Source organism: Capra hircus, chromosome 28 (genome assembly GCF_001704415.2).
Source record: "Capra hircus breed San Clemente chromosome 28, ASM170441v1, whole genome shotgun sequence".
Classification (NCBI taxonomy): domain Eukaryota; kingdom Metazoa; phylum Chordata; class Mammalia; order Artiodactyla; family Bovidae; genus Capra; species Capra hircus.
In genome coordinates this window covers 17,310,651-17,334,241 of record NC_030835.1, presented here as the reverse complement: position 1 = coordinate 17,334,241, position 23,591 = coordinate 17,310,651, and the positions used below count along the sequence as shown (strand labels likewise).

General features: G+C 43.1%; 2 protein-coding genes across 6 annotated transcripts in view; one reads left to right on the top strand and one right to left on the bottom strand.

Annotated features, from left to right (window-relative positions):
- Positions 1 to 1,944, bottom strand: part of ASCC1 (activating signal cointegrator 1 complex subunit 1) — a 115,480-nt gene extending 113,536 nt beyond the window's left edge. The window contains exon 1 of one of the 2 annotated variants that reach the window (XM_005699171.3): positions 1,612 to 1,944. The gene's annotated coding sequence lies outside the window, so the exon portion shown is untranslated. Of the gene's footprint in view, positions 1 to 1,218; positions 1,327 to 1,611 lie in introns of those variants that run through there. The other variant, XM_005699172.3, reaches the window with a different exon arrangement.
- On the top strand, positions 1,433 to 11,617 carry ANAPC16 (anaphase promoting complex subunit 16). Of its 4 annotated transcripts, none has more exons than XM_018042434.1 (5): positions 1,454 to 1,543; positions 2,804 to 2,854; positions 4,641 to 4,809; positions 9,806 to 9,880; positions 10,792 to 11,617. In XM_018042434.1, exons 3-5 carry the CDS (start codon positions 4,668 to 4,670, stop codon positions 10,905 to 10,907), a joined length of 333 nt encoding a protein of 110 aa, XP_017897923.1. In that variant the 5' UTR covers positions 1,454 to 1,543; positions 2,804 to 2,854; positions 4,641 to 4,667; the 3' UTR covers positions 10,908 to 11,617. The 4 variants fall into 4 exon arrangements, with proteins under 4 accessions (XP_005699226.1, XP_017897923.1, XP_005699227.1 ...); XM_005699170.2 differs by having other exon boundaries at positions 2,804 to 2,900; XM_018042433.1 differs by having other exon boundaries at positions 1,468 to 1,543; positions 2,778 to 2,900.

Below are 23,591 nucleotides of genomic sequence, written 5' to 3'. Positions count from 1 at the left end.
CAGAATTGGACATCAGTTTATAGTCCATCCTAAGCAAAAGCATTACTGTTTCCACTACATTTCCCCTATCTAGAAGCTGTTATTAAGTCAATTGCTGCATTTTCCACTACACTATTCCACTTCTGGCACACTCAAGACAGTAATTTGCAAACTATTCAGCATTCCTCAAAAAAAGTGATTATAAGATACTGAGCCTGTCCATGACTTTGGAAGAGAGACTAGCGGTCTCTTCATTACTTTAACCTAAAAGGAGTAAAATTCAACCTCTGTGCTTATCTGAACATTTGTGAAGTGTCTCACCCTCTTATCCAGTATGACAGTTAAGAGAATTAGGGATACGCCTGGTGTGCTGCGATTCATGGGGTCGCAAAGAGTTGGATATGACTGAGCAACTGAAATGAACTGAACTGAACTGAACTGAATACATTTATCCTCAAGGGGAGGACAAAAAAATCCTTAACTACTTTTACAGGTGTTAGAAATACATACTCAACAATTAGATCCAGTTGCCTATTAAAACAAAGTTAAAATATGACTTAACCAACATGGTTCTTCAAACTAACACATTGCTGAGGGAAGGAATTCAGTTTCTATAGTCACTGCCAAAAACTGTACATCACTCAGGGAGAAACCAAGTTTCTAGTCACCACTTAATGAATTAACAATTTAGGAAGCAAAGCTTCTTAGGGGTAGCTCTGGTTACGTTTAACCAAGGTTCCTACCGCTTATGGTACATGGTCTTGAAACCCAAAATAACTTAAGCGGTCCCCCTCCAAAAAGATCAATCCTTACTAAACACACTAATGCTCAATCTAACCTCAGGAAGTAAATCGCTTTCATTCATTGGTAATCTGCTTATAGAACCAATGAGTTAGTTTCGTGTTGTGAGAAACAATATACAAGCTAAACAGACTTGAACATCGAAAGAGGAGGCATAACTAGCAATACTTTAATGACATTACACCCTAATACTCAATTCCCCAGGACCTCTCAAAGGAAAAAAAAAAAAAGCTCGCCACAAAAGTAGACGTCAGTGTCAAGGTAGGTCCTCAAACTGTGCTGTGGAAGAGAAGGTTGTCTCAGAGATAGCAAACCCTCCAATCTGCCTTTCCTATAAGGCCCTGGGCTACAAGACTACTCAGAAGGAAGGATGGGGGAATAGCCAATTTAATCCTGCTCCGTGGTGGTTTGGAGAGACAGAGAGGAAAGCAGACCTACAAAGGTCCGGGAGCGAAGATGAAACCCTGAATCATAAAAGCGAGCAAGAATCAACCCCAGTACGTCAAAGCAAGCGAACAGAGAAGGACTCCGCGGTGGTAGGAAAACCGATGCAGCGAGAGCAGACGAAGGACCCAGAAGGTCTCTCCCAGAACCGGGTCTCCGTGGCTCTCCGCCCCGGCCACGCCCACCACTGCACTGGCGCGCGCACGCCGCGGCCGCCGCGGGCTCCCTCCGCACGGGCGCGAGCACGCCGCCGCCCTCGTCGTAGAAAACGCAGCCGCTGCAGTTGGGGGCGGGGCTGTAAAGTGCCAAAGCAGCTGAGGTAAGTGGTCGAGGGCTCAGGGACCCTCGGGAGCTTGCTGGAAAGGGAGCTGATCCCTGGGATCCTACCTGAAGGGACTAGTAAAGTGGAGAAAGGAGGAGGAGGAACTGGAGCCTGCCGCAGTGGGCGTGTAAGAGGAAATTTCCTCAGGCCGCACGAGACAATTGCGCATGCGGGCCAAGCGGTGGCGCCTGCGCAGTGGGATGGCGCCAGTGGCGTCGCCCCCTGGAGACCGGGGAGGTGGGGTGAGATGGAGGTCTGGGTGGGTGTCGGGTCATGGCTTGGAGAGTTAGCTTGGGAACAGCTGACATTCTGACCCATCCCCTCTTCAGCCCCTTTCCACCCAAGCTGTTTTTAGCTGCAGCACCTTTTTGATTGGTAATCCAGCTATTTGGAATGATTTCTGATGATGGAGTTTAATGATTGCTTGTCTTTTTGATAAGGAGACTTTTTAAAAAGGATTCTTTTCAAGAATATAAGCATGTATCTGCTAGGAAGGAAAGTGGTTTATGAATATGAGGTCATCCCTGTCATGCATGAAGCAAATGTGTTGATCATCCTGTCACTGAACACAACCATGCAGTATCTCTGCTCTCCTGTAAGAATCTCTACTGCCAATAGTTCCAGCTTCCCTTATTGGGTCAAGTCCCAGCTTATTTCATCATTAGTATTTAAATATTCAACAAAATGTTACTGAGCACCTACCTTGGGCTTGGCAGCCTAATTGGAAAAACAGTTGTGTAAATAGATCTACAGAATGAGGGAGAAAAAAACAATCATGGACCAACCCTACTGACATCAAAGTTTTCTATCCCCTGCTAGCCCTGTGTTCTGTCATTTGTTCCTTATTCAGTCAGGAAACACTAATCCAGGTTCTGTGCTAGGCCTTGAGAGTTGAAAGACAACTTCTTCCCCTTTTCCTAAGAAAAGGGTTCTTCCTAAGGTCATTAACCTTAAAATGAAAGAATGGGGTGCATTTTCCCTCTTCTTGAGCATGCACTTTCCATTCTAAGAGACATTTGACATTGACACTCTGTGTCAAATGGAGAGAATTAAGACTTTTCCCATGAGTGTGTTGAAACATACTAAGTATGAAAAATTGGAATCTGCAGGGGAAAAAAAAAAGATTCAGGACTAAATATTCATTGGTAGTTTTGGATAGCTGTTGTTTACTGTGCCTATGAGTGTTCCAAATGCTTGAGTTATATTAACCTTCCTGACACCTCTGATGTAGGTACTATCATTATCTGCATTCTATAGATGAGACAGCTGAGGAGCAGAGAGGTGGAGTGATTTGTCCCGAATCAGACGGCAAGTAACAAAGCCAGGACGTGAACCTGGGCCAAGAGGCTTCAGAGTGAGCTCTTAATCAGTGTGCTGTTTCACCTCTCACAGAGTACATGTTGTTTAGTCGCTCTGTCATGTCTGACTCTTGGCGACCCTAGGACTATAGCCCACTAGGCTCCTGTGTCCCCATGGGATCCCAGGCAGAAATACAGGAGTCGGTTTCCATTTCCTTCTCCAGGGGATCTTCCCAACCCAGGGATCGAGCCCATGTCTCCTGCATTGACAAGTGGATTCTTTACCACTGAGCCACCGGGGAAGCCCATATAGCACTGACAATGCAATAAAGCCATTGCTTAAAAAATGGCACAACAAATAAGCTGAAGTCTGTATGCCTGTGTGCAAAATGGGGGGATTGGATTAGATGGTCTTTAAGGAATCTTGTGGTTCCTGTGAAATGTCAACTCATTTAGCGAACATTTAAATCAACAGCTAGTTGGTATAAGGCAAGCATAATGTTTGGTCTTGGTGATCAGAATGCCTGCCTTTATAGAGCAGTTCCAAACTAGCGTTTATTGTGAGTTTCACTTTAACTTTGGTTACCACCTGCTGGTAGCATTCAAAATTTAACCTAAATCTTTAAAGCTAAAAATTACTTAGGTAATCTTTCCATCTCAGCAGAATACTGCTTATATGTGTTAAGTGAAAGTGAAGTCTCTCAGTCGTGTCCGACTCTTTGCCACCCCGTGGACTGTAGCCCACCAAGCTCCCCTGTCCGTGGGATTCTCCAGGCAAGAATACTGGAGTGGGTTGCCATTTCCTTCTCCAGGGGATCTTCCAGACCCAGGGATCGAACCCAGGTCTCCTGCATTGCAGGCAGACACTTTAACCTCTGAGCCACACTCCAATTACTTTAATATGTGTTAAAGTTGTTGCTAATTCTGCACTCCACTTTTCAACCCTGGCTGTTCTATGTCTTGAATGCTAGTTCTGAGTTTGAAAGAAGACTGTTCTTTTTATGTAGAAAACATAAACCTTTTGGAATCTTCTGTAAATGTGTAGTGTAAGCTGCTATTTTGTTTTGAACTTTTTAAAGGAGACATATATTTGGTACAGATTTTCTCATTTACATTTGGACCTTTTGATTTTTTAATTTGATATAGTATTAAACACTCACAGCCCCTCTAATTCCTAATAAGCCGTGATTCTAAGATCATTCTTGAACTATTTTGTTCCAGTTTTGGGACACCACCAAGTGATCAATTTGGGTATTACATTTGGATGAAAAAATTTTTTTTAATTTAATGAAAGGGCCAATATGTATTTCCTAACCATTCCCCTTCCTTGGGAACAGAACACAGTGTTATTCTGGAATTTTATTTGGAAAATTTTATAAGTGAATTTCTTGGTGTGGCTTGGTCAGGATGTATCCAAGACAAACTGTCCCATGAGGCATGGTTGTTTTATCCTCATATAATTCATTTCCTCAGTCAAATTGCTACCTTGGCACTGCCATATCACCCTTTCATAACCCATAAATCACCCACAGTCAATCCCAAATGACATAAACAGTTTGCTAATGGTAGGAAGTAGTGTTTTATGTAGAAAAACTAAGAATAAACATATTTTCACTTAAAATCCTGAGTGACATGTTGGCCCAAGGAGCCTTAAAAGATCGTGGGAGTACAGAGGGTAGAAAAATTTGGAACTAATTCTTGACTAAACTGCATGCTGGCTTTCATGGTAGCTGGAATGAAATGTTGTCGGTCTTACTTCCATAAACTGCCAATTTGCTGTTTTTCTTTCTCTGTAGTGAAGTGAGAATTCTGCTAGAGAGGAAATGGCTGCCTCTTCATCATCCTCCTCAGCTGGTGGGGTCAGTGGAAGTTCTGTCACTGGATCTGGTTTCAGTGTCTCAGACCTTGCCCCACCACGGAAAGCCCTTTTCACCTACCCCAAAGGAGCTGGAGAGATGTTGGAAGGTGATCTCATGCTGCTTTTTGCTGAATAATTGGATTCAGACCTGCAATGAATATTAATTGTAAAGAAGCTCTTAAGTGGATTAGTTACGAGTTTGTCCTGATTTCAGCTCTACATTTCATCTCTTGTCCTCATTTCAAAATATCTTTAAAACACAAATCTTTCTCCAGAATTAGGATTTTGGAGCTGAAAAAGACTTTGGAAATCATGGAGGTCATTTAGAGTTATTTAGACCCAGAAAAGATAAAGTGATTTGACCATGTGAAAAGACACAGTCAGCACTTGGACCAGGAATTCCATTAAACTCCTGCTCCAGTTTGCTTTATCCTGGCACCAGTCAGCTTCCCTATGGTTAGTAGGTTTCATATATATTTTTTCTAATATAATTGACCTACAGATAGATGAAGAGATTCTGAGAGAAAATAAAAACCAATCTATTATTCTTACATGGCCCACTGCAGGACAGTGCGGTGTGGTTTCTCAAGCACTGGAGCTGGATGTGCATCAAATCATCCCCTATCTTATTCAGCACACATTTGCAAACTGGCTGGCCAAGATCAGGGCACAGGCTATAAGCATGAAACAACTTTAGTACCTAGAATTCATCAGGTACGTGTCACTTTAGCAGATGGACCAATAAATTCTTAATAGAGAACATTAAAACCTCCTGAAGAGCTGATTTAAAATGTACATTTCTGACTCACCTAGAGATTCCAAATTAGTCTAGGTTATAGCACAAGAATCTCCATTTTGACTGACATCCAGGGGATTCTCATGAAAGTGGCCCTTAACTATTAAACTATTCTTCATACCTCGAAAAAAATCAGCAAAGAACCTATTAAAGATTCAAAATCTACTTGATTCAAGCACATCTGTGCTTAATTGTATATTGATCCTTTTTGCTTTAAATATTGCAAATTTCAGTAAATATACTTAAAAATTAATCTGGAAATATCTGAGAAAGGCACAGACTGTAGTTAAGAGTCAGCTTTTGGGGGGTGGTCTTCATTTATATCAGGTATAATAAAAAGCAGAGGTTTGGATTAAGCCAACGCAGACAGAAGTATCACTTGTGACAGGAAAACACAGGAAGACTGGGACCATAGGGAAGACTGGGACTAAATATAGGAAGACTTTTTAGAATTGGTTCAAATCATGATTGGTGAAGTAAACAACCAGATATTGTAGTTAGTGATACATGAGGTGTATGTACTGATACTTCTGTCTATGCCCTTTTGTTTTCTTCAATTATGTTAACTGAATACTCAAGCTAACATCACTGAGTCTGGAGGTAGTGAACATCTAGGGCCTTGTTTACCATATTTGGCACTAAAAATAAATTATGATGTAAGTTATATGCTTCAGAGACCTGGTATTAGGAAGTTTCTCCCAAAACAAATCAAAAGTTGGAGGCACTTTAATTGCTTAATGAGTTTTATGGCAGCAGAAAAGGAATCCTTATTTAACAATGAACCCTAAGATTAAAGTCATTTAAAGTCTAGCTACAGGAGGAATTTAATACAGCGGTACCTTCATGGTCTCAGAGCTGTCAGCATTCTTTGTCAGTGTACACCAGATTTCTTGGAAACATTAAAGAAGAAAGGCTTCTGAGATTAGTCTAAATGTTGATGTTCTAACAAGTGATACTTCTGTCCACTTTTATTCCATCTCAGTATGCTTCATGGGGGACTATGTTGCCTTTCTACTGTAGAATGAATTCAAGTTTAAATTTGCAGTGCCCAGTTTGGGTTTTCTTCCTTAGGTTTAAAGTTTCACCTATACTTTAAAGCTATTTACATTTAAGGACAACCTATGAAAACTTAGAGGTGGCAGCCCTTGAACTATCCTGAGTCAAGTGAAAATGTTAAATTGAAAAGGGTACCCTTAAATGTGAATTAAAAGGGATGGTAGATTTGGTTACCTCATCCTACTATGTTTATAGGTGATACTATTATGCCAGTAATCTAATGCACATGTACCTGACCATTTTTCTTACGGAACTTTAATGGAATACAGGCATACCTAGTTTCGTTGGGCTTTGCTGATACCATGTACTTTACAGATTGAAGGTTTGGTCAACCTTGCCTTGAACAAGTATGTTGGCGGCATTTTTTCAACAGCATTTACTCATTGCCTATCTCTGTGTCACATTTTGGTAATGCTGACAGTATTTCAAACCCTCCACCAGCAAAAAGGTTACATTTCCTTGAAGGCTTGATGATGGTTAGCATTTTTTTAGCAGTATTTTTTAATTAAGGTATGTACATTCTTTTTTTTTAGACATAATGCTATTGCACACTTAACAGACTACAGCATGGTATAAGCATAACTTTTAGATGCGATAGGAAACTAAAAAATTAATGTGATTTGCTTTATTGCAGTGGTCTGGAACCAGGCCTATGACATCTCTGAGATATGCCTGTATGAAAATAGAGTAGGAAGAGTTGCCTCTTCAGAGTAAGAACAAAGCAATTAGGTGCTGTTTATTATCTTAACAGGTTCAACTTGGTCTTGCATCCTCCCAAGTCTAGGATAATAAACCGAAATAACCTGTACTTAACCTTGTGTATTAACTTTTTTGTGTATCTGCTGTCTGATATCAAGACACCTCACATATGCAGTATACTGTACAGGACTTTTCAACATTCCCCTGCCTTTGGCTAGGATTGTCTCACCCAGATATTAGTAAGCAAATTGGAGACTGCCTTCCAGTCCTGAAATGGCTGAATTTTGATGGCATCGTACGCCACTGGAGCATAAATTATCTGCCATTGCCTGTTTTCCCGCTATGGGATAATAAGTCTTTTAAATGAATTTGTTAGCATCCTATTTATTGGAGTTAACAGTGGTGTTAGATTTGGACAATTTACTGAACTTTTCACCATTTATAACCTTTACTTGTCCCTTAAAGAGGAAAGCTGATGTATTGCTACTTGGTGTGTTACAAAGAGTTTGATTACAATTTCTAAATGGAAGACAGATTGCCCCAGGCTGACTCCTCTCTGGAGAAATTCCAGACTTTAGATTGTTACAGATATCACATCTAATAGGATGTAGCCAAGAAGCAGTGGACTTTGTGGTTAATGCAGAGCTGCAAATCAGCAAAAATGTGTTCCATAGACATACAAAGCAGCAAAGTGATATGCGGGTGCCTTTCTGAAAGATTAGCTTACTATCCTTTTGCTTTGAAGTTCATTATCAAGGGAAATATGCAAATGTTATAATTTAAGCATTTATCCTAATAACACCTGTGATTAAATGTAAGCGGGAGGTAGCACTTTGAAGAGCTTGCAAACAAATCTTGGCCTGGTCCTTACAGCCAGAATCCCCACTGCCTTGGTGTGATATCCTCAAGTTCAGGATCAAACCACCTGAGAAGAGCTCTAATTCTGTATGCTTTGCTCTTCCTAAAATAAAACTTGTTATAATTTGATTCTTTAATCAAGGGTATGAATGCTGGCATACTTACACAATTTATTAGGCATAATAAATTGCATCACTGGTGTCAAATGTTCACACAGCCCCTCTTCCCATAGTGGGATTCATAGTTATTTTCAGGCCATTTTCCTTATTTGAAAAACTCAGTAATATCATTGGCTTACCTAGATCTTTAGACTGGATAGCCAGTATAATATTCAATAGTTGAAAATTAAATTTTTGCTCAGTTTAGATTATTTAAATGAGTTACATTCTGCCAGAGGAATAGGGGTGGGAGGAGGGAATGGGATCTATCCCCATATGACACAATATTTAGAAAAGAAGTTGAATTTAAAGAATAATAAAGTCTACATAACTATATGAAATTATATTTTGACATATATAATATGTGTATATATTAATACATAATTCATATATATTATGTATGGAATAATTATATTTTTGAAACAATTTTGAAGATAATAGTAGAAGCCCTCTTGGTCGTATATTTAAGCTATTTGAATATAGTATCTATGGTTTTTCTTATTTATCATGAGCTTCTGAAATAAGGTCTGCCTTGCGTGAAACTCACCATGAAGCCAGAATATGTTAGTCCTGTCTGCTTGTCACTTAATAGCTGGCTGACGGCAGCAACCCGTGATTGATGGGTGAGTGCTTGACATCCAGCAGTGTTGGCATGAACCGCCGCCTAAAAAAAGACAGCTGTGTCCTCTCCCTTCATTTGTTTTAGAATTTCTGCAATAAGATCCCTTCCCTGAATGGTTTCTGCTACTCCTTGAAGTCACATTTTCCTACATGAGTTCTACGTCTTTAGGGGTATGTTTTGTTGTATCAGCCCTTGCCTGATAAGGAATAACATGAACTAGCTTATGTTTCACAATCATCTTCCAAGTACTGGGGTGACTGAATTAGCTACCTTCATGTATCCAGTTCTTGGCATCAGTACAACGCTAGGTTCTGAAATTGCACCATACTTTTATAACCATCCAAATTGCAGTGTTCTAGTTAAGTTGGAAAATCAAGGTTATAGTTTGCGTTTGCAGAATGAAATTTCCCAGCAGTGTTTTGTGATGGTCATTGTGATATAACTTGATATACAAAATATTGACAATAGCTATTTTTCTTCAACTTTACTGTTTAGAATGAAAACAATTAAGAGTTTGGTGTACCTTTGTATTTTGAAAGTTTGGGGCCACACGGCCAAATGTGTTAGTTGTCAGTGTTTGCTTGACATACAAAATAGGAGAACATTAAGAAATTGTCAAGTTAGGATGGGAGAAGTGTTGACCAGGACATCAGACTGGGGTTTCTTGTTTTTGTTATTTTAACACTATTTTTAAACTCTTGAACAAGTAGAGGGACTATTTTAACATTCTAGGTATAGAAGTAGCTTTTATAACACAGCAGTATTAATTCTAAGTGAAACAGAAGCCCTTTGTAAACACTGAAAACTAGACCCTGAATGTAAAAGCAGGGAGAATGGGTGTGTTTACTACATTTATCAGAAGCCATTAGATTAAAATGGATTGGAGCAGATTAAAACTTGTCTTCTGTTTCTAGATGGCTCTGAGAGATTCCTCTGTGAATCTGTTTTCAGCTATCAAGTGGCATCTACGCTCAAACAGGTGAAACATGGTAAGCACATGAGTACTGTGTACTTAACTGTGAAAATGAACTTACTAGGAACTGGAAGGGTGGGAGAGGGGGACTTAGAAAGGTCAGAGTGCTCTGTAACAAAAACTCAGCAAGGCTACTTAAGTGGACTTCCCAAATTGCCTGCAGATAAGAACATTCTACAGTTCTTAATCCACAGATAATGTTACATTAAGACTTAAATTTGAAGTCAAAGGGGTTAGTTTTCTAGGGGAGTTAATGCTTCCTACTCCTCTTGTATTGCTTTTTCCACTCCTTCCTGAAACCTTCTTTTCCTGTTGTCCTCCATTGTTACCACTGTCTGCATCTTCAGATATGTATGTAATACCTCTTGGTCTACCTGGATTCGAAGATCCTGGTAGCACCTTTTCTATTCTATCATGCCTCACCCGTCTTCATTTATGCATCAGGGAACTCTGTTCCACCACCAAACCAGACTATTTCTCCCCTGAGAACATAATGTTGGGGTGGGCGGGGGTAGGGGGAGCTGCAATTGCTTGTAACCCTAGGTTTTTGGCTTTTCGGGTTTGTTTGCTTTTTGTAGCATACAGGATCTTAGTTCCCCAATCAGGGATAGAACCAGTTCCCCCTGCAGTGGAAACACAGAACCTTAACTACTTGTAACCCTAGATTCTTAGGATACCAACATAAATTTAGTACACAAATGGCATGGAGGATAAGTACTACTATTTTTTTAAGATTGTCTTAAGTAATTATCCTACAATTTAAAATAAAATGTAAATTAAAAGATTAAGTCTTCTGACAACATAGGGTAAGACCCCATTACTAGAATATTGAGGGGGGAAAATCTTTCTAGAAATTATTTTTAAATCAGTCATCATCTTGCTGCTTGGTGTATAATTAATAAATACTATCTCCTTGATTCTTTACAGATCAGCAAGTTGCTCGGATGGAAAAACTAGCTGGTTTGGTAGAAGAGCTGGAGGCAGATGAGTGGCGATTTAAACCCATCGAGCAGCTGCTGGGGTTCACACCCTCTTCAGGTTAACCTGGCCTGGATGGTCATCTCAGGTGCACAGCAAGTGCAGGTCTAGCAAGGAACTTTTCTTACAATGTATATAGCCATCCAGAGATTCACGGCTCCATCACTGAATTGTTAATTCACATTCATACTTGGTTTCTCTGTATCTATACACAAGCAACAAATTCTTAAGTGTGTGATCTTGCAGGGAAATTTTTTGCTTATTTGTTTAAAAAAGTATTGAGAATCGGATTTAGACAATCGACATCAGAGAACCAGGAAGTTTGGGTTTAAAAGAGATTTATAAAACTTCACAATCCAGGACACATGCCAGAATTGGCCAGACGAAAGACATCCCTCCTGTCATTCACACAGTTCCTAGAATCCTCACCAGTCAAGTCCAAGGTCAGGATCTGGAGTTATAAAATACATTTTTGACCTAAAACCCTTCTTTTTGCAGATGAATGTGATTTCGACTCAGGACTTGTCCAAATTAGGAATTTTTTAATGTTTGGGATTTTTTCTATTTTTAGACATCTAATTCTATAGATTCTAACTTTTTCTAACCTCTTCTAGGCATGCCAAATGCTGGCAAAAAGAATTGCTTTTTGAATGTTGAAGTTCTTGTAAAAATAAAGCAGTGAGCAAAATCCTTTTAAACACAGAAATCCTGAGTTCATCTTGTTGGTGGGCTCTGGCAATTCTGTAGCAAATAAATCCTTTGAAAGAGTTCCAAATTGGTTTCTTTATCCTTTCAAAGCCTCAGGGATTTGGGATAGGGGGAAGAGGTCAAATTACTTTTTTATAAGAAGGGACTCTAACAACCATTTCTCCTAAACAAATGGTAGATTTGCTTCATCTCAGGGATATTTGTCTTTTTAGAAGTATATGAATTTTTTTTATTTTAATTTTTTTTTTACTTTATTTTACTTTACAATACTGTATTGGTTTTGCCATACATTGACATGAATCCACCACGGGTGTATACAAGCTCCCAATCCTGGATCCCCCTCCCATCTCCCACCCCAGAAGTATATGAATTTATCATCAATATCTAAGTAGGTTTTTAACCATGATAAGGAAAAACCTGATAAGCTAAGAGATGATCTTTTGTTTTTTCTCATGGGACCCCCACATCCACCCTACATAGTTAGGAAAGTCATTTAGATTGTATGCAAATTTTGCCCCAGACAGAATTTGCCTTTCTCCTCATTAATAACTTGTTCCTGACCTGCTTAGAGTTAGTTAATTATGAATAAATAAAATCCCAGTAGCAGTTGACCTTAATCTCAGGAGTTTAGAATGTTTTAATACATACTCCGTGACAGGGAGGTGGTGGTCTCATTGAGTTGATAACGGAGTCTGAGCACAGGGAAGATGAAGACCCGCACATGGCCACATAACCCAGACACCGAAGAAAATCTTAAAACAGATTGCAGTTTATTGACAATTCAGCCCAATAACCTTGTCTCTGGAGCACATCAGAGCACAAAAATTACCAGCCCTCAAACTCACTAATTTCCATATAATACTTCTTAACCTAAACCAGTTCCATTATTGAAAGCCGTTGAATTTCCTAACATTGTCCTTTTGGGTATCAACCATCTTCATGATTACCAAAGCAAAAATTTTAAATACCTAGTCTGCAATAAACCTTTCAATCATATATTTTCAGTGACAGTTTAGAAGCAATCACTAACTTCCATTTGATTTATGTAACTATAGGACCCAAGTACTGTATTACCTCGTCTTTACCCTCTGGTATTGAACTTAAAGAATTTTTGTCTCTTTAAGTTGTACATTTCTTTTCATGGCCTTAGAGTTCAGTGGAAATACTTTGCGAAGCCCCTTTTCCAGTGACCATTTGGCTTCTCCTTGAATGCTGCCAGAAGCAAGACCCTCACTGTTTGAAGATGGCCTCTCCCTCTCTGCACCTTTCTGTTGGTCATTATGCCTCATCCATAACTCCTATTAGTACGCTTTGGGCTTGAAGATGGACCTGTTGCTGTTCATCTTTCATCACTTCTGCACTCATTATGTGCCAGTCACTCAAAGGAACTAATTATAGTCCTTTCAGTAACACTGCAAGATGTATTAAACAAAACCCTAATACAGATGAACTTGAAGCTCAGAGAAGGCATTACTACATGCCCAGGCTGCCTAGCTAAGTAAGTGGCCAAGTCTGGATTTGAACTGAATGTGCCAGACTCCAAAGCTGAGATTATTTTATATATTATATATATATATATATAATTGAAAGGTTTATATATATATATATATATATACATACACACACATATATGTATCATGCTTCATCCCACTGACCCCAACCCAGTGCCTCATACAAAGAAAAACCCTAAAACCTTTTTTTTTTTTTTTTTTAGTGATAAAATGAATTAACTACCTGGAGGAAATAAACCTTATTACTACCCTCCCTGCTTCCTCTCACTGCTTGGTGATAAGGTACAATGAAGGAACAGCCTCTTCCTTTAAGAACTGATAGGAAAAAAAAAGAAAAAAGAACTGATAGGAAGTAGCTATGTCAGTATCTACATAACCTTTTAAGATTCGGCATGATGAAGTTAGATGCTTAAGGGATACATACCTTGTATGTGTATACCTGTCTTCCTCTTGTGTGTGCAAGGAGGAAGACAGGGAAGATGGCAGCTAACAGCCAGGATTTCACAGACAGCCTCCATCTTAAGAAAGCTGATGGTAACAAGTGTTTCAGTGCATAAAACTTTGCAGTTTCATAAATGTCTCATCTTGAATCCCACATCAACCCTGTGAGATAAATGAGGCAGGTAGTTGACAGTTGAGGAAACCAGTACAGAGAAGGTAAGGTACCAAGATTATTAACCAAAGTATAGTTAATAATATAGGCCTTTCAAACCTTTATGCCTTCTAGTTCGTCATACACTAGAAAATGTGAAGGCAGAATTTGCTAATAAAGAATTGTTCACATCAGTTTGATACATAATTCCATATAAGTGCCTTGTCTCATGGTAATAAGACACAAATAGTAAACTTACATAAAGCTGGTTTTACTTTTATGAAGTTAAAAATCTTACTTTTTGACTTTAATTATCTAAGATCAGCATTGAAGTTCTCAGTGTTCACTGATAAGTGCTTTATTTATTAGTGCCATCCTACGCATGATACTCACCTGGAATGACAGTGGTCTGGAACTCTAAATCAAGTTCCTGACCCTATGATCTCTCTGCTCAGTCCATTTACTCGAAGCCCTCGGCTTCCCTTCCCCCACATGGTTGGGAGGCCCTAAATCCCTTGTTCCTGATCAGAATGCCAGATACTGAAGTGTAGAAACTTTGGACCTTAAGGCCAAGCCAAAGGTAGAAGAAAAGAGATAGGACGAGGAGATGCCTATCACCCACAAGGAAGAGGAGGAACCAGCCCAAGGACATGGTGCCCTTTCAGGCAAACCCAAGAGATAACACACTTGGGGGAGAAGGCAGTTATGCTTCTCCCTCTCGTTTTGTCAGAGCACCTAACCTTGCCTAAAATATCTCGCCTGACCTCCTTGTAATTGCCCAAAGTTCCAAGCAAGACAAATCCTCTCCACAAAAGAGGTCCGGGGTTTAACTAACAGATACTTGGGGAAGTTTGGGGTTGCAGGCAGAAGACAAATGATGCTTGATCTCTGGTTTCCCAGAGCTGAGTTGGGATGGAAATGGCACCAAGAGTGAAGAATGGAAGGAGGAGGCTGGAACGGGACCCTGTGCTACTAGCCTGCCTTCTTTCTTTGCATCTGGTCAAAGAGGAAGTCTCAGAATTTAGAGCTGAATGGAAGAGATCTTAGAGACCATCTAGTTCATCCGCCTGGTTAACAGGCCCTTATCTGTCTCATTCATTGCTGTATGTGTATTCCATAGCTAGAACACTAGCTGGCACATGATAGGTATGCTGCAGGCATTTACTGAGTGAATGGAAGTATGAATTTGTTGTATGTTTCTGTTTACCCTCATGTGGAAGCTGGGCTAGCTATGGTGCAGCATCCATACTGGAGAAACGCCAAAGGTAATTAATTGACAAGACAATAAGCCAGAGCCCAGCCCAGAGCTCTCTAACGCTGTACTGACAAGTGGAAGCTGTGTCCAAAACAGCCATGGGAGGAGCCTGGGCAAATGATGCTGGTGGCTCCCTGCCTTCCTCATAGGCTCCCGCACACAGGCCCGATGGTGGTTCCACACATCAGCTCCACAAGCTGCCCTCCACCTCTCCAGATACTCTGATTTCTCCAGTCTGTCCAGTCTTCCTGCTGCTGCTGCTGCTGCTGCTGCTGAGTCGCTTCAGTTGTGTCCAACTCTGTGCGACCCCATAGACGGCAGCCCACCAGGCTCCTCTGTCCCTGGGATTCTCCAGGCAAGAACACTGGAGTGGGTTGCCATTTCCTACTCCAAAGGAACAACAGAGTGGATGTTTATTTCCAAATGTCTTTTATTCATTCTAAAGACATTTACTGAGCACTTACTCTGTGTCTAGCATGTGCTAGATGCCGAGGATATGCTGTCAATCAAGACAGTCATCAGCTTTGAGTTTATATAAATATATTAAAAGAGAGAAAAGAGTAATTTTCAGTCTAAAAACTGTATGATAACAGAAACCATGTAAAATCAGAGACAGCTAACCCAGCTGAGCAAGGGTTAGAAAAGAAGAAGGAAATGGCAACCCACTCCAGCTAAGACCTGGCAAACAGGTAGGTGGGGTGAGAAGGAAGGACTTTCTAGATGGAAGGTACAAAATATGCAAAGGCCCAAGAGTGAGGAAGGGCATTGTGCTTCTGTGGGGCTGTGGTTGCTTTGTTATGGATGATTCATAAAGGCAAGAGATGAGACAAAACTGGACCAGATGGGTTTTGCTAAGGAATCTGAACTTCAACTAGAGGACAGTGGGGAACCATTAAAGGGGTTGAAGTAGGGGAATGACAAGATCTGGTTTCACTTTAGAAATCTTAGCTGCAAGGAAGGAGAAGGCAATGGCAACCCACTCCAGTGTTCTTGCCTGGAGAATCCCAGGGACTGGGGAGCCTGGTGGGCTGCCGTCTATGGGGTTGCACAGAGTTGGGCAGGACTGAAGCGACTCAGCAGCAGCAGCAGCAGCTGCAAGGAACAGTGCAAATTAGCAGTGATAAGACCCAGATCCTTTTGGGAGCTGTCATGGAAATCCAGGGGAGACCTAACTGAAACCTTAAAAATGTGGAGACAAGAGGATAGATTTTAACTGAGAGTTACTCAAGGAATAGCCTCTGTGGGACCTGGTGACTCGTCAGACTTGGAGAATTCAAGTAGGACACCTGGGTTTCGTGTCTAAATAGCTGATGGACGGGATTCTATTCACTGAGACAGGGATACAGGGAGAGATGTGGATTCAAGGAGATATCTGGCAGGTGACTTTCTGTCTATAGCTCAGGAGAGTGATCTAGGCTAGAGTTAGATTTGGGACTCTCCAGACTAGAGATATGCAGCCAAAGGTAGGCACGAATGGCACTGCCCAGGCAGAGAACCCAGAGTGAGAAGAGAGTTGGAACCTTCTCAGAGGAGGAGGAGGAGCCCAGGAAAGCAACTGGCAGGAAGTCACCAGAAATAACTGAAAAATGAGGAATATGGCATCAAGGAAACCAGGAGAAAGGACATTTTAAGAAGGGGGCTGCTGCAAACATCAGTATCTGGGGTAGCCAAGCAGTTAAGTGACAGGGGTGAAGAAGGCCTTTGGACTTTACCAAGGAGCTTGTTGGTGACCTTGTCTCAAGAGCAGCCACCTAAGTGGTACAGTGGAGGCTGAGCCAGTCTGCTGTGGCTGGGGGAGTGAGCGGAAGGCGAAAATGTGGGGCCAAATCTAGGCAACACTTTTAAGAAGTTCAGTGGTAAGGGGAAGCAAAAATGAAGGTCAGGGAGGGTGACAGTTAAAGGAAGAAACACAGTCAAGACATTTGTTTTGGGGAGAGGCCAGAAAGAAGGCATAATTGAGGGTGTGAGGTCCCTTGCAAGTGGGAGGGATGGGGTCCAGAGCCCAGGTGGAGCGATTATTAGAAGGGAAGGAGGGTGAAAGGGTAGTGCTGATGTGGGTAAATGCAGGTGAGGTGGCAGGACGTTGAGGAAGTTCCCATCAGAAGTCTCCTATTTTCTCTGTGATGCAGGAGGCAAGTTGGTCTGCGGCCTGTGGCAGGAGGAGGCGGGAACAGTGGGATTGGGAATGGTCCCTGTGAAGAATGGGAAGGAGTTGACCAGGGTCAGACTGCCAAGCACATTCAGGGGCCATCTGCAGTTCAAGTCCCTAAATTTGCCATGGCACCAGTCATTGGAGAAGTATACCAGGAGCTCTTAGCATCCTGGCAGTAGGAATAGAAAAAAAAAATGCATAGTTGGTGGTTACATGGTAAGCACAAGAGGGTAAGCAGATGGTTGGTCTGAGGCTACTGAGGGAAGGGAGTGAAAACAAGAAGAGGCTGCCAGAGAGAGATTAAAAGGGTCAGACATTTCTCAAGGGCCTACTATTGTCTCTGGTAATATGTAAGGCAACAGAAATACAAAGAAGGGGCAATCGTTCCCAAACCTAGCTGGGCCTCAGAATTAAACTTAATAAAGGTACAGACTCGCTAGCATGATTCCTGGGAGCCAGCAGGTTTCATGTAACTCTCCTGCAGCCTGTTGACAAAACACGTGGACCAGTGAAAAAAGCAGACAAGTAAGCAGAAACATGGAATCTATACAGCACCATAACTCCATGACTCTGGTCTATACGAGGTGCTGTGGAAGCCAAGAGGGCTTGGTGGTGGGAAGGAAGGGGAGATGACAAGGAAATCTTCCTAGGGAAGGTGAGCCTGGGCCTGAGCGGACTGGTCAGTCGGGGTTAGAGGGGAAGATGCCAGAGAAGCGTTCCAAGTACAGGAACTAGCACGCACATAGGCAGGGCTGCGTTCGTGGAACTCTGAAAGTCATCTGGTGTGGCTGGAGCTGAGCCTGTAAACTGAGGAGGGGTGTGCCCTCTCAGGAGAAGGAAGCAAGAACCAGACTGTTTTGAGCCATGCTCTACTTTCCATCAAGACAGCATTTCTCTGACAGGGCCAGGGTACACCTAAGAAAGAGACCAAGAATCCTGCCCTTCACAATGAATAACTCAAGAAGCAGGCTCCTCAGGGCCCGGAAGGTTAAGCCCCTTAGGCTGGCATAAGGCATCGAAGTGATCTCTACTGGCCACTAGGCAGTACTATTCACAGTACTGCTGCTCTGGCTGAGAAACAAAGCATTGACAGATTTGTACTTATTTACTTACTTTTAGGGGAAGGCAGATGTTCCAAGCTCAGAATTACCGAAGGAACCTCCCTTCTGGGCTCTGAGCCAAACCAGGATAAGAGGCTGTCTGAAGGGATCAAATTTAAAGTATACGGACAATGCTGAGAGATGTTGTTCCCTCTGGACTGGTTTCTCCTCCTTCCTTGCCTGGCCCTGAAGGCCTGAAGTAAACTCCCACACCCTCTCTCCCTCTCCTTTTCTCAGAAATCTCCAGGCATATAAACCACACAAGCATGGGCATTTCATCTGTTTGGCAAACCTAAAGTTCATGCTTGGGGGTTGTTGGAGTCAGATTCTACCCACTTTCTGCACTCTCCAAAATACAGTAAGTCTGGAATATTCTATGAAGTCACGGCAACTTAGCTCTCCAACGTATTGCCTAGAGGACAACCTAGGACCGTCTATCCTGGAACAGTGTCATTGCCCAGAGAAGACTCAAGGCTCATTCTGTGATACTGATTCAATGCTCAAGGCTAGAGTGCTTTTTGAAAGCACTCCTGATCATGAAAAGGAAAATCACAGTCTCCCAGCCTGCCTGAGATGGCAGCTGGAGGACCCAGGTGCTGTTGCTTCCAGAGACCTATAGACTTAGGAGCCAGGAAGAAAGCAAGACCTCATCCCCATGCCATCTCTCAGTACAGAGGCGAGTTCATTCTGAGAGCAGAGCTATAGAAGCAGCAGAAATGGGGAGGGATACCCAAGGAGGAAGGCAGCATTGGGCTGTCTGGGAGTGCAAGCCCTGGTTGCACCCGTAGTTAAGCCTTACTCTGCTGCCAACCAGCGGGCGTCCTCATTGGACAAATATGAAAGCAGAGGCTCAACCTCAAGACTTCTACACCTCTTCATGACCCCGGGGAATCATTGAATCTAAGAACAGAGGAACCATCATCCAGCCTGAGCTTTCACAGTCTCTTTTGAGTCCTACTGGCTCTGTGGCCAAAATGAACTTTCCATGAAAAAAAAAAAGAGTTCGGCTCCTAGAAGGTATCACTCTAATACTCTTCAGTTGAAAAGCTGCCAAGGGGAGGAGGACTCCCCCGGTTGTCCAGCGGCTAAGACTCTGCGCTCCCAATGCAGGGGGCCTGCTTCAGTCTCTGGTCAAAGAATGAGATTCCACATGCTGTAACTGAAAAGATCCTGCGTGTCACAAACTAAGACCCAGTGCAGCCAAATAAATAAATTAATGTTTTCAAAAATTAAAAAAAAAAGCTGCCAAGGGGAATAGGAAAGGCTTCAGGAATGAAGGCTGGAGTATGAGTAACCATGAGGGCCCAGGCCCAGCACCCACACCTCTCATTTGGCACACAGGCTCTCAGGGTAGGTACAGGTCATATCCAGGCACTGGAGACTCGAAGAACGTTCATCATGGTTAATATGTAGTGAGGAATTACTATATGTGGGGCACTGTGCTAAGTCAGACACATGATGCCATTTACTTATGGGGAGAGGGTAGCAGAAAGGCTATGTGGGGCAGAGGAAGCCACCAAGGAAGGGATGGCAGGAAAGAACCCTATAATCTAAGAGCTGAGGGGCCCCTGGCCCCTTGGCAACTGTATTCCTTTGGGCTAGGGCTGCCATAACAAGGTACACAGACTGGGTAGCTTAAACAACAGAAACTTAATTAGCTCATAGTTTTGAAGTCTGGAAGCCCAAGATCAAGATGCCACCATGGTTGGTTCACCGTGGTTGGTTCCTGCTGGAGGCTATGAGGGAAAGTATCTATTTTAGGCCTCTCTCCTTGGCTTATACATGATCACCTCCTCTCAGTGTCTCTTTACATCATCATTGCTCTATGCACGTCTCTGTATCAAATCTCCCTTTTAAGGATGCCAGTCATTATCTTAGATGAGGGCTCACCCTACTGACCTCATTTTAACTTGATTACCTTTTTTCAGGTTCTATCTCCAAGTGGCTCAGTGATAAAGAACCCTTCTGCCAAGGCAGAAGATGTGGGTTTGATCCTTGGGTCAGGAAGATCCTCTGGAGAAGGAAATGGCAACCCACTCCAGTATTCTTGCCAGGAGATTCCCATGGACAGAGGAGCCCGGGAGGCTACAGTCCATGCGCATGCGAAGAGTCAGACATGACTTAGTGACTAAACAACATCTGCAAATAAGGTCACACGCCAAGTCACTGGGGTTAGGACTTCAATATATAAACTTTGAGGAGGGACACAATTACACCTGTAATAGCAACAGTATCTAACCAAACCCTCTCCTTTTATAAACGAGGATATTGAAGTCTCAAGTGAGAAAGTGACTTGCACAGGGTTGCACAGCAAATTGGCAAAATTAACACTAGACCCCAGGTCTCTGGGAGCTGCAAGCTTTGTGCTTACTTCCCCAGAGTAGCAGTAGTGCTGGCTTTGGGAAGTTCCTTCTCTAAGAAGGGGATCTCTGAGCTTGGACAAGTCTGGGAAGCACCCAGTCGAATCTCTATCAGCCTGTGGGGAGGATACACTAAAACTCTCTCCCAAATCAAGATTTGGGAAAGACTCTGAAATGTTCAGTCGTGTCCGACTCTTTGCGACCCCACGGACTGTACCCTACCAGGCTCCTCTGTCCATGGGATTTTCCAGGCAATAGTACTGGAGTGGATTGCCATTTCCTTCTCAAGGGGATCTTCCCAACCGAGGGATTGAACCTGGGTCTCCCACATTGTAGACAGATGCTTTACCATCTGAGCCACCGGGAAGTCCCTTAAAGGATAACTAATGAAAGTGAAAGTGAGGTCGCTCAGTCAGTCCGACTCTTTGAGACCCCATGGACTGTTGCCCACCAGGCTTCTCCATCCATGGAATTTTCCAGGCATGAGTACTGGAGTGGGTTGCCATTTCCTTCTCCAGGGGATCTTCCCGACCCTGGGTCTCCTTCTTTGCAGGCAGACGCTTTACCATCTGGGATAGGTGAAGGCAATGGCACCCCACTCCAGTACTCTTGCCTGGAAAATCCCATGGGCGGAGGAGCCTGGTAGGCTGCAGTCCATGGAGTCTCAAAGAGTTGGACACGACCGAGCAACTTGACTTTCTGAAATGCTAGAGTGGAAAAAGCCGTATTAATGGAACATAATATAAGCACCAGGATTTATTTTCAATGACCAGGCCCCTCATTAAGGAGGCAGACCTATGGGTGTCATAAAGGAAGAGCTTTGCTGCTTATTTGCTGCCCCCAACAGTGCAGGTTGCTGAGTACAGCTGGGTGGTGCTGGCTGCTCAGACTCCCCTACTGTTTACTCTCTGGGCCTTCCTCTGCCTCCAGGCTGGCATCTAGCCTCTCTGCAATCAGTTGTGACAACTCACTAAAAAGACTCTTTTGCAAGTCTCATGCAACATGCAGGAGCAACATGAGTTGAAAAGCCTTGCTCTTGGCAGTTTCAAAAACAAAGAGGCAAAAATTGAGATTGAATATAGTACGGAAGTGTGGGTGACACCAAACCGCAGATGCGCTGATAGGCTGTGGGGAAGGAAGTGAAAAGTTCACCTTGTCCTTCCCTGTAACAGAGGGCTGTTGGTTTTGTAGAGTTTTGCTTTCTTAAAATCTTTTCATTCAATAAAAACAGCTTGGTAGGACAACATATTATAGCATTCGTGGAAATAAAAACTAGGAACCACATCATACAACATTCTGCTCCAAACCTGGCCCTGGTTTCCCAGGCAGCTCCCAGTTCCTCCTGATTTATGCAGCAGCCATGGAGGCCCTCACCCCATTCCAGGTGGAGTCTGGCTTTCAGGGAGGAAGGGAGGAGGTGGTTCAGAGGTATCAGCTGTTTCCCTTGCTTCTGAGCCAAGACCCCCGCCTCAGCTAGAAACTCAACTTTGTCCCGTGTGTCTGCCTTCCGCACCGTGAAAAGTTTCCATCACAAAGGGCTGATTCAGGAAACCAAGGTTAGAAGCAAACGGTCTTATTTGAAAATAGTGAAGGCCAGCCAGGTTTTGGGCTTCCTGCATTGATTGCTCTCCGGGGGCCTAGGACCAGCCCAGCAGGGTGGGGCCCTGCAGCTCTGCAGGTCACAGGATGTGAAAGTGGGGACTGAGGTTAGGAAAAAGAATAAAAGGCTAGGACCAGAACACACCCAGCAGAAGGCCATGTGCAGCTCTCCTCTTCAGGGTTTCCTGTGGGTACACTGAGAACATTGTGTTCTGGCTGTGAACTTACCCAGCTGAGCCCGCTCCAGAATCGGCCCCTGGGTCCTAGTGCCGCCTCTCACTAGCCTCGGCCTTCGCTCACCTGCACCACAAGAAGCCCACTGTGGGACCCCAGGAGGCCACTGCCATTGTGCCCTCCCTACTGCGTGAGGCCCCATGACCAGACTGTGGGCACTGATGTTCCCAATCATCCTGAAGCGTCCTCAACTTGCTTGGCACTGTCACGTAATAACATCTCATGTTCCTCATGACAAAACAGCCTTCAGATGACAAAACTGAGGCTCTGGGAAACTGGGAGGAACAACCAAAATCAGAAATTCAAGGTTTTTGGACCCAGATGTCCTGACACTGTTGTTCAGTTGCCCGGTCATGTCAGACTGTTTGCGACCACATGGACTGCAGCATGCCAGGCCTCCCTGTCCCTCACCATCTCCCGAAGTTTGCCCAAGTGCATGTCCACTGCATCAGTGATGACATCCAGCCATCTTATCCTCTGACACCCTCTTCTCCTGTCCTCAATCTTTCCCAGCATCAGGGACTTTTCCAATGAGTTGGCTGTTCACATCAGATGACCAAAATACTGGAACTTCAGCTTCAGTCCTTCCAATGAGTATGTAGCATTGATTTCCTTTAAGATTGACAGGTTTGATCCCCTTGCTGTCCAAGGAACTCTCAGGACCTCCAGCACCACAGTTCAAAGGCATCAATTCTTTGACGCTCTGCCTTCTTTACTGTCCAGATCTCAGAAACATATGTGACCACTGGGAAGTCCATAGCCTTGACTATATGGACTTTTGTTGGCAGAGTAATATCTTTTACTTGCTGTGCAAACCTGACACTTTAGGGATAACTATTTTAAGACCAGCACTTCAAATCATTAAAATGAATGTAAGCCTTTACCCTCAAAGTTTCTCTCCAGATGAATTTGAGGAAAAGGTGATTTCCTAACAAATTCTCCAAAACTACTAAAGGCTTAGGCATGTGGTGTAGAACTGTCCAGAGGAGCCTGGAGAGCCCAGTGCTGTTTGCCCTGTGCTTCAGCTCCCTGGACCTGCCACCAGGAGCCTGGCTTGTTCTGGGCCTGGGTAAGTCTTGAAACTCAGAGGAATATGCTGGGCCCCAGCCCAAGGAGCCAAGAATCAGTGGGCCAGTAAAGCGGGAAAGGGGCCTTAGGAGGGGGTGGAAGCGCTCTGGTTAGAAGAGACTTTTACAATTTTCAAAGTGAGTTCTGGATTGTCAATTCCAGATAGTGAG

Excerpts from the sequence above, each read along its gene's own strand:
- ANAPC16 (XM_005699169.2), top strand. The coding sequence starts at position 4,668 with ATGGCTGCCTCTTCATCATCCTCCTCAGCTGGTGGGGTCAGTGGAAGT. Across the intron at positions 4,810-9,805 it reads AGCTGGAGAGATGTTGGAAG|ATGGCTCTGAGAGATTCCTC; the intron begins GTGATCTCATGC and ends TTCTGTTTCTAG. Across the intron at positions 9,881-10,791 it reads GCTCAAACAGGTGAAACATG|ATCAGCAAGTTGCTCGGATG; the intron begins GTAAGCACATGA and ends GATTCTTTACAG.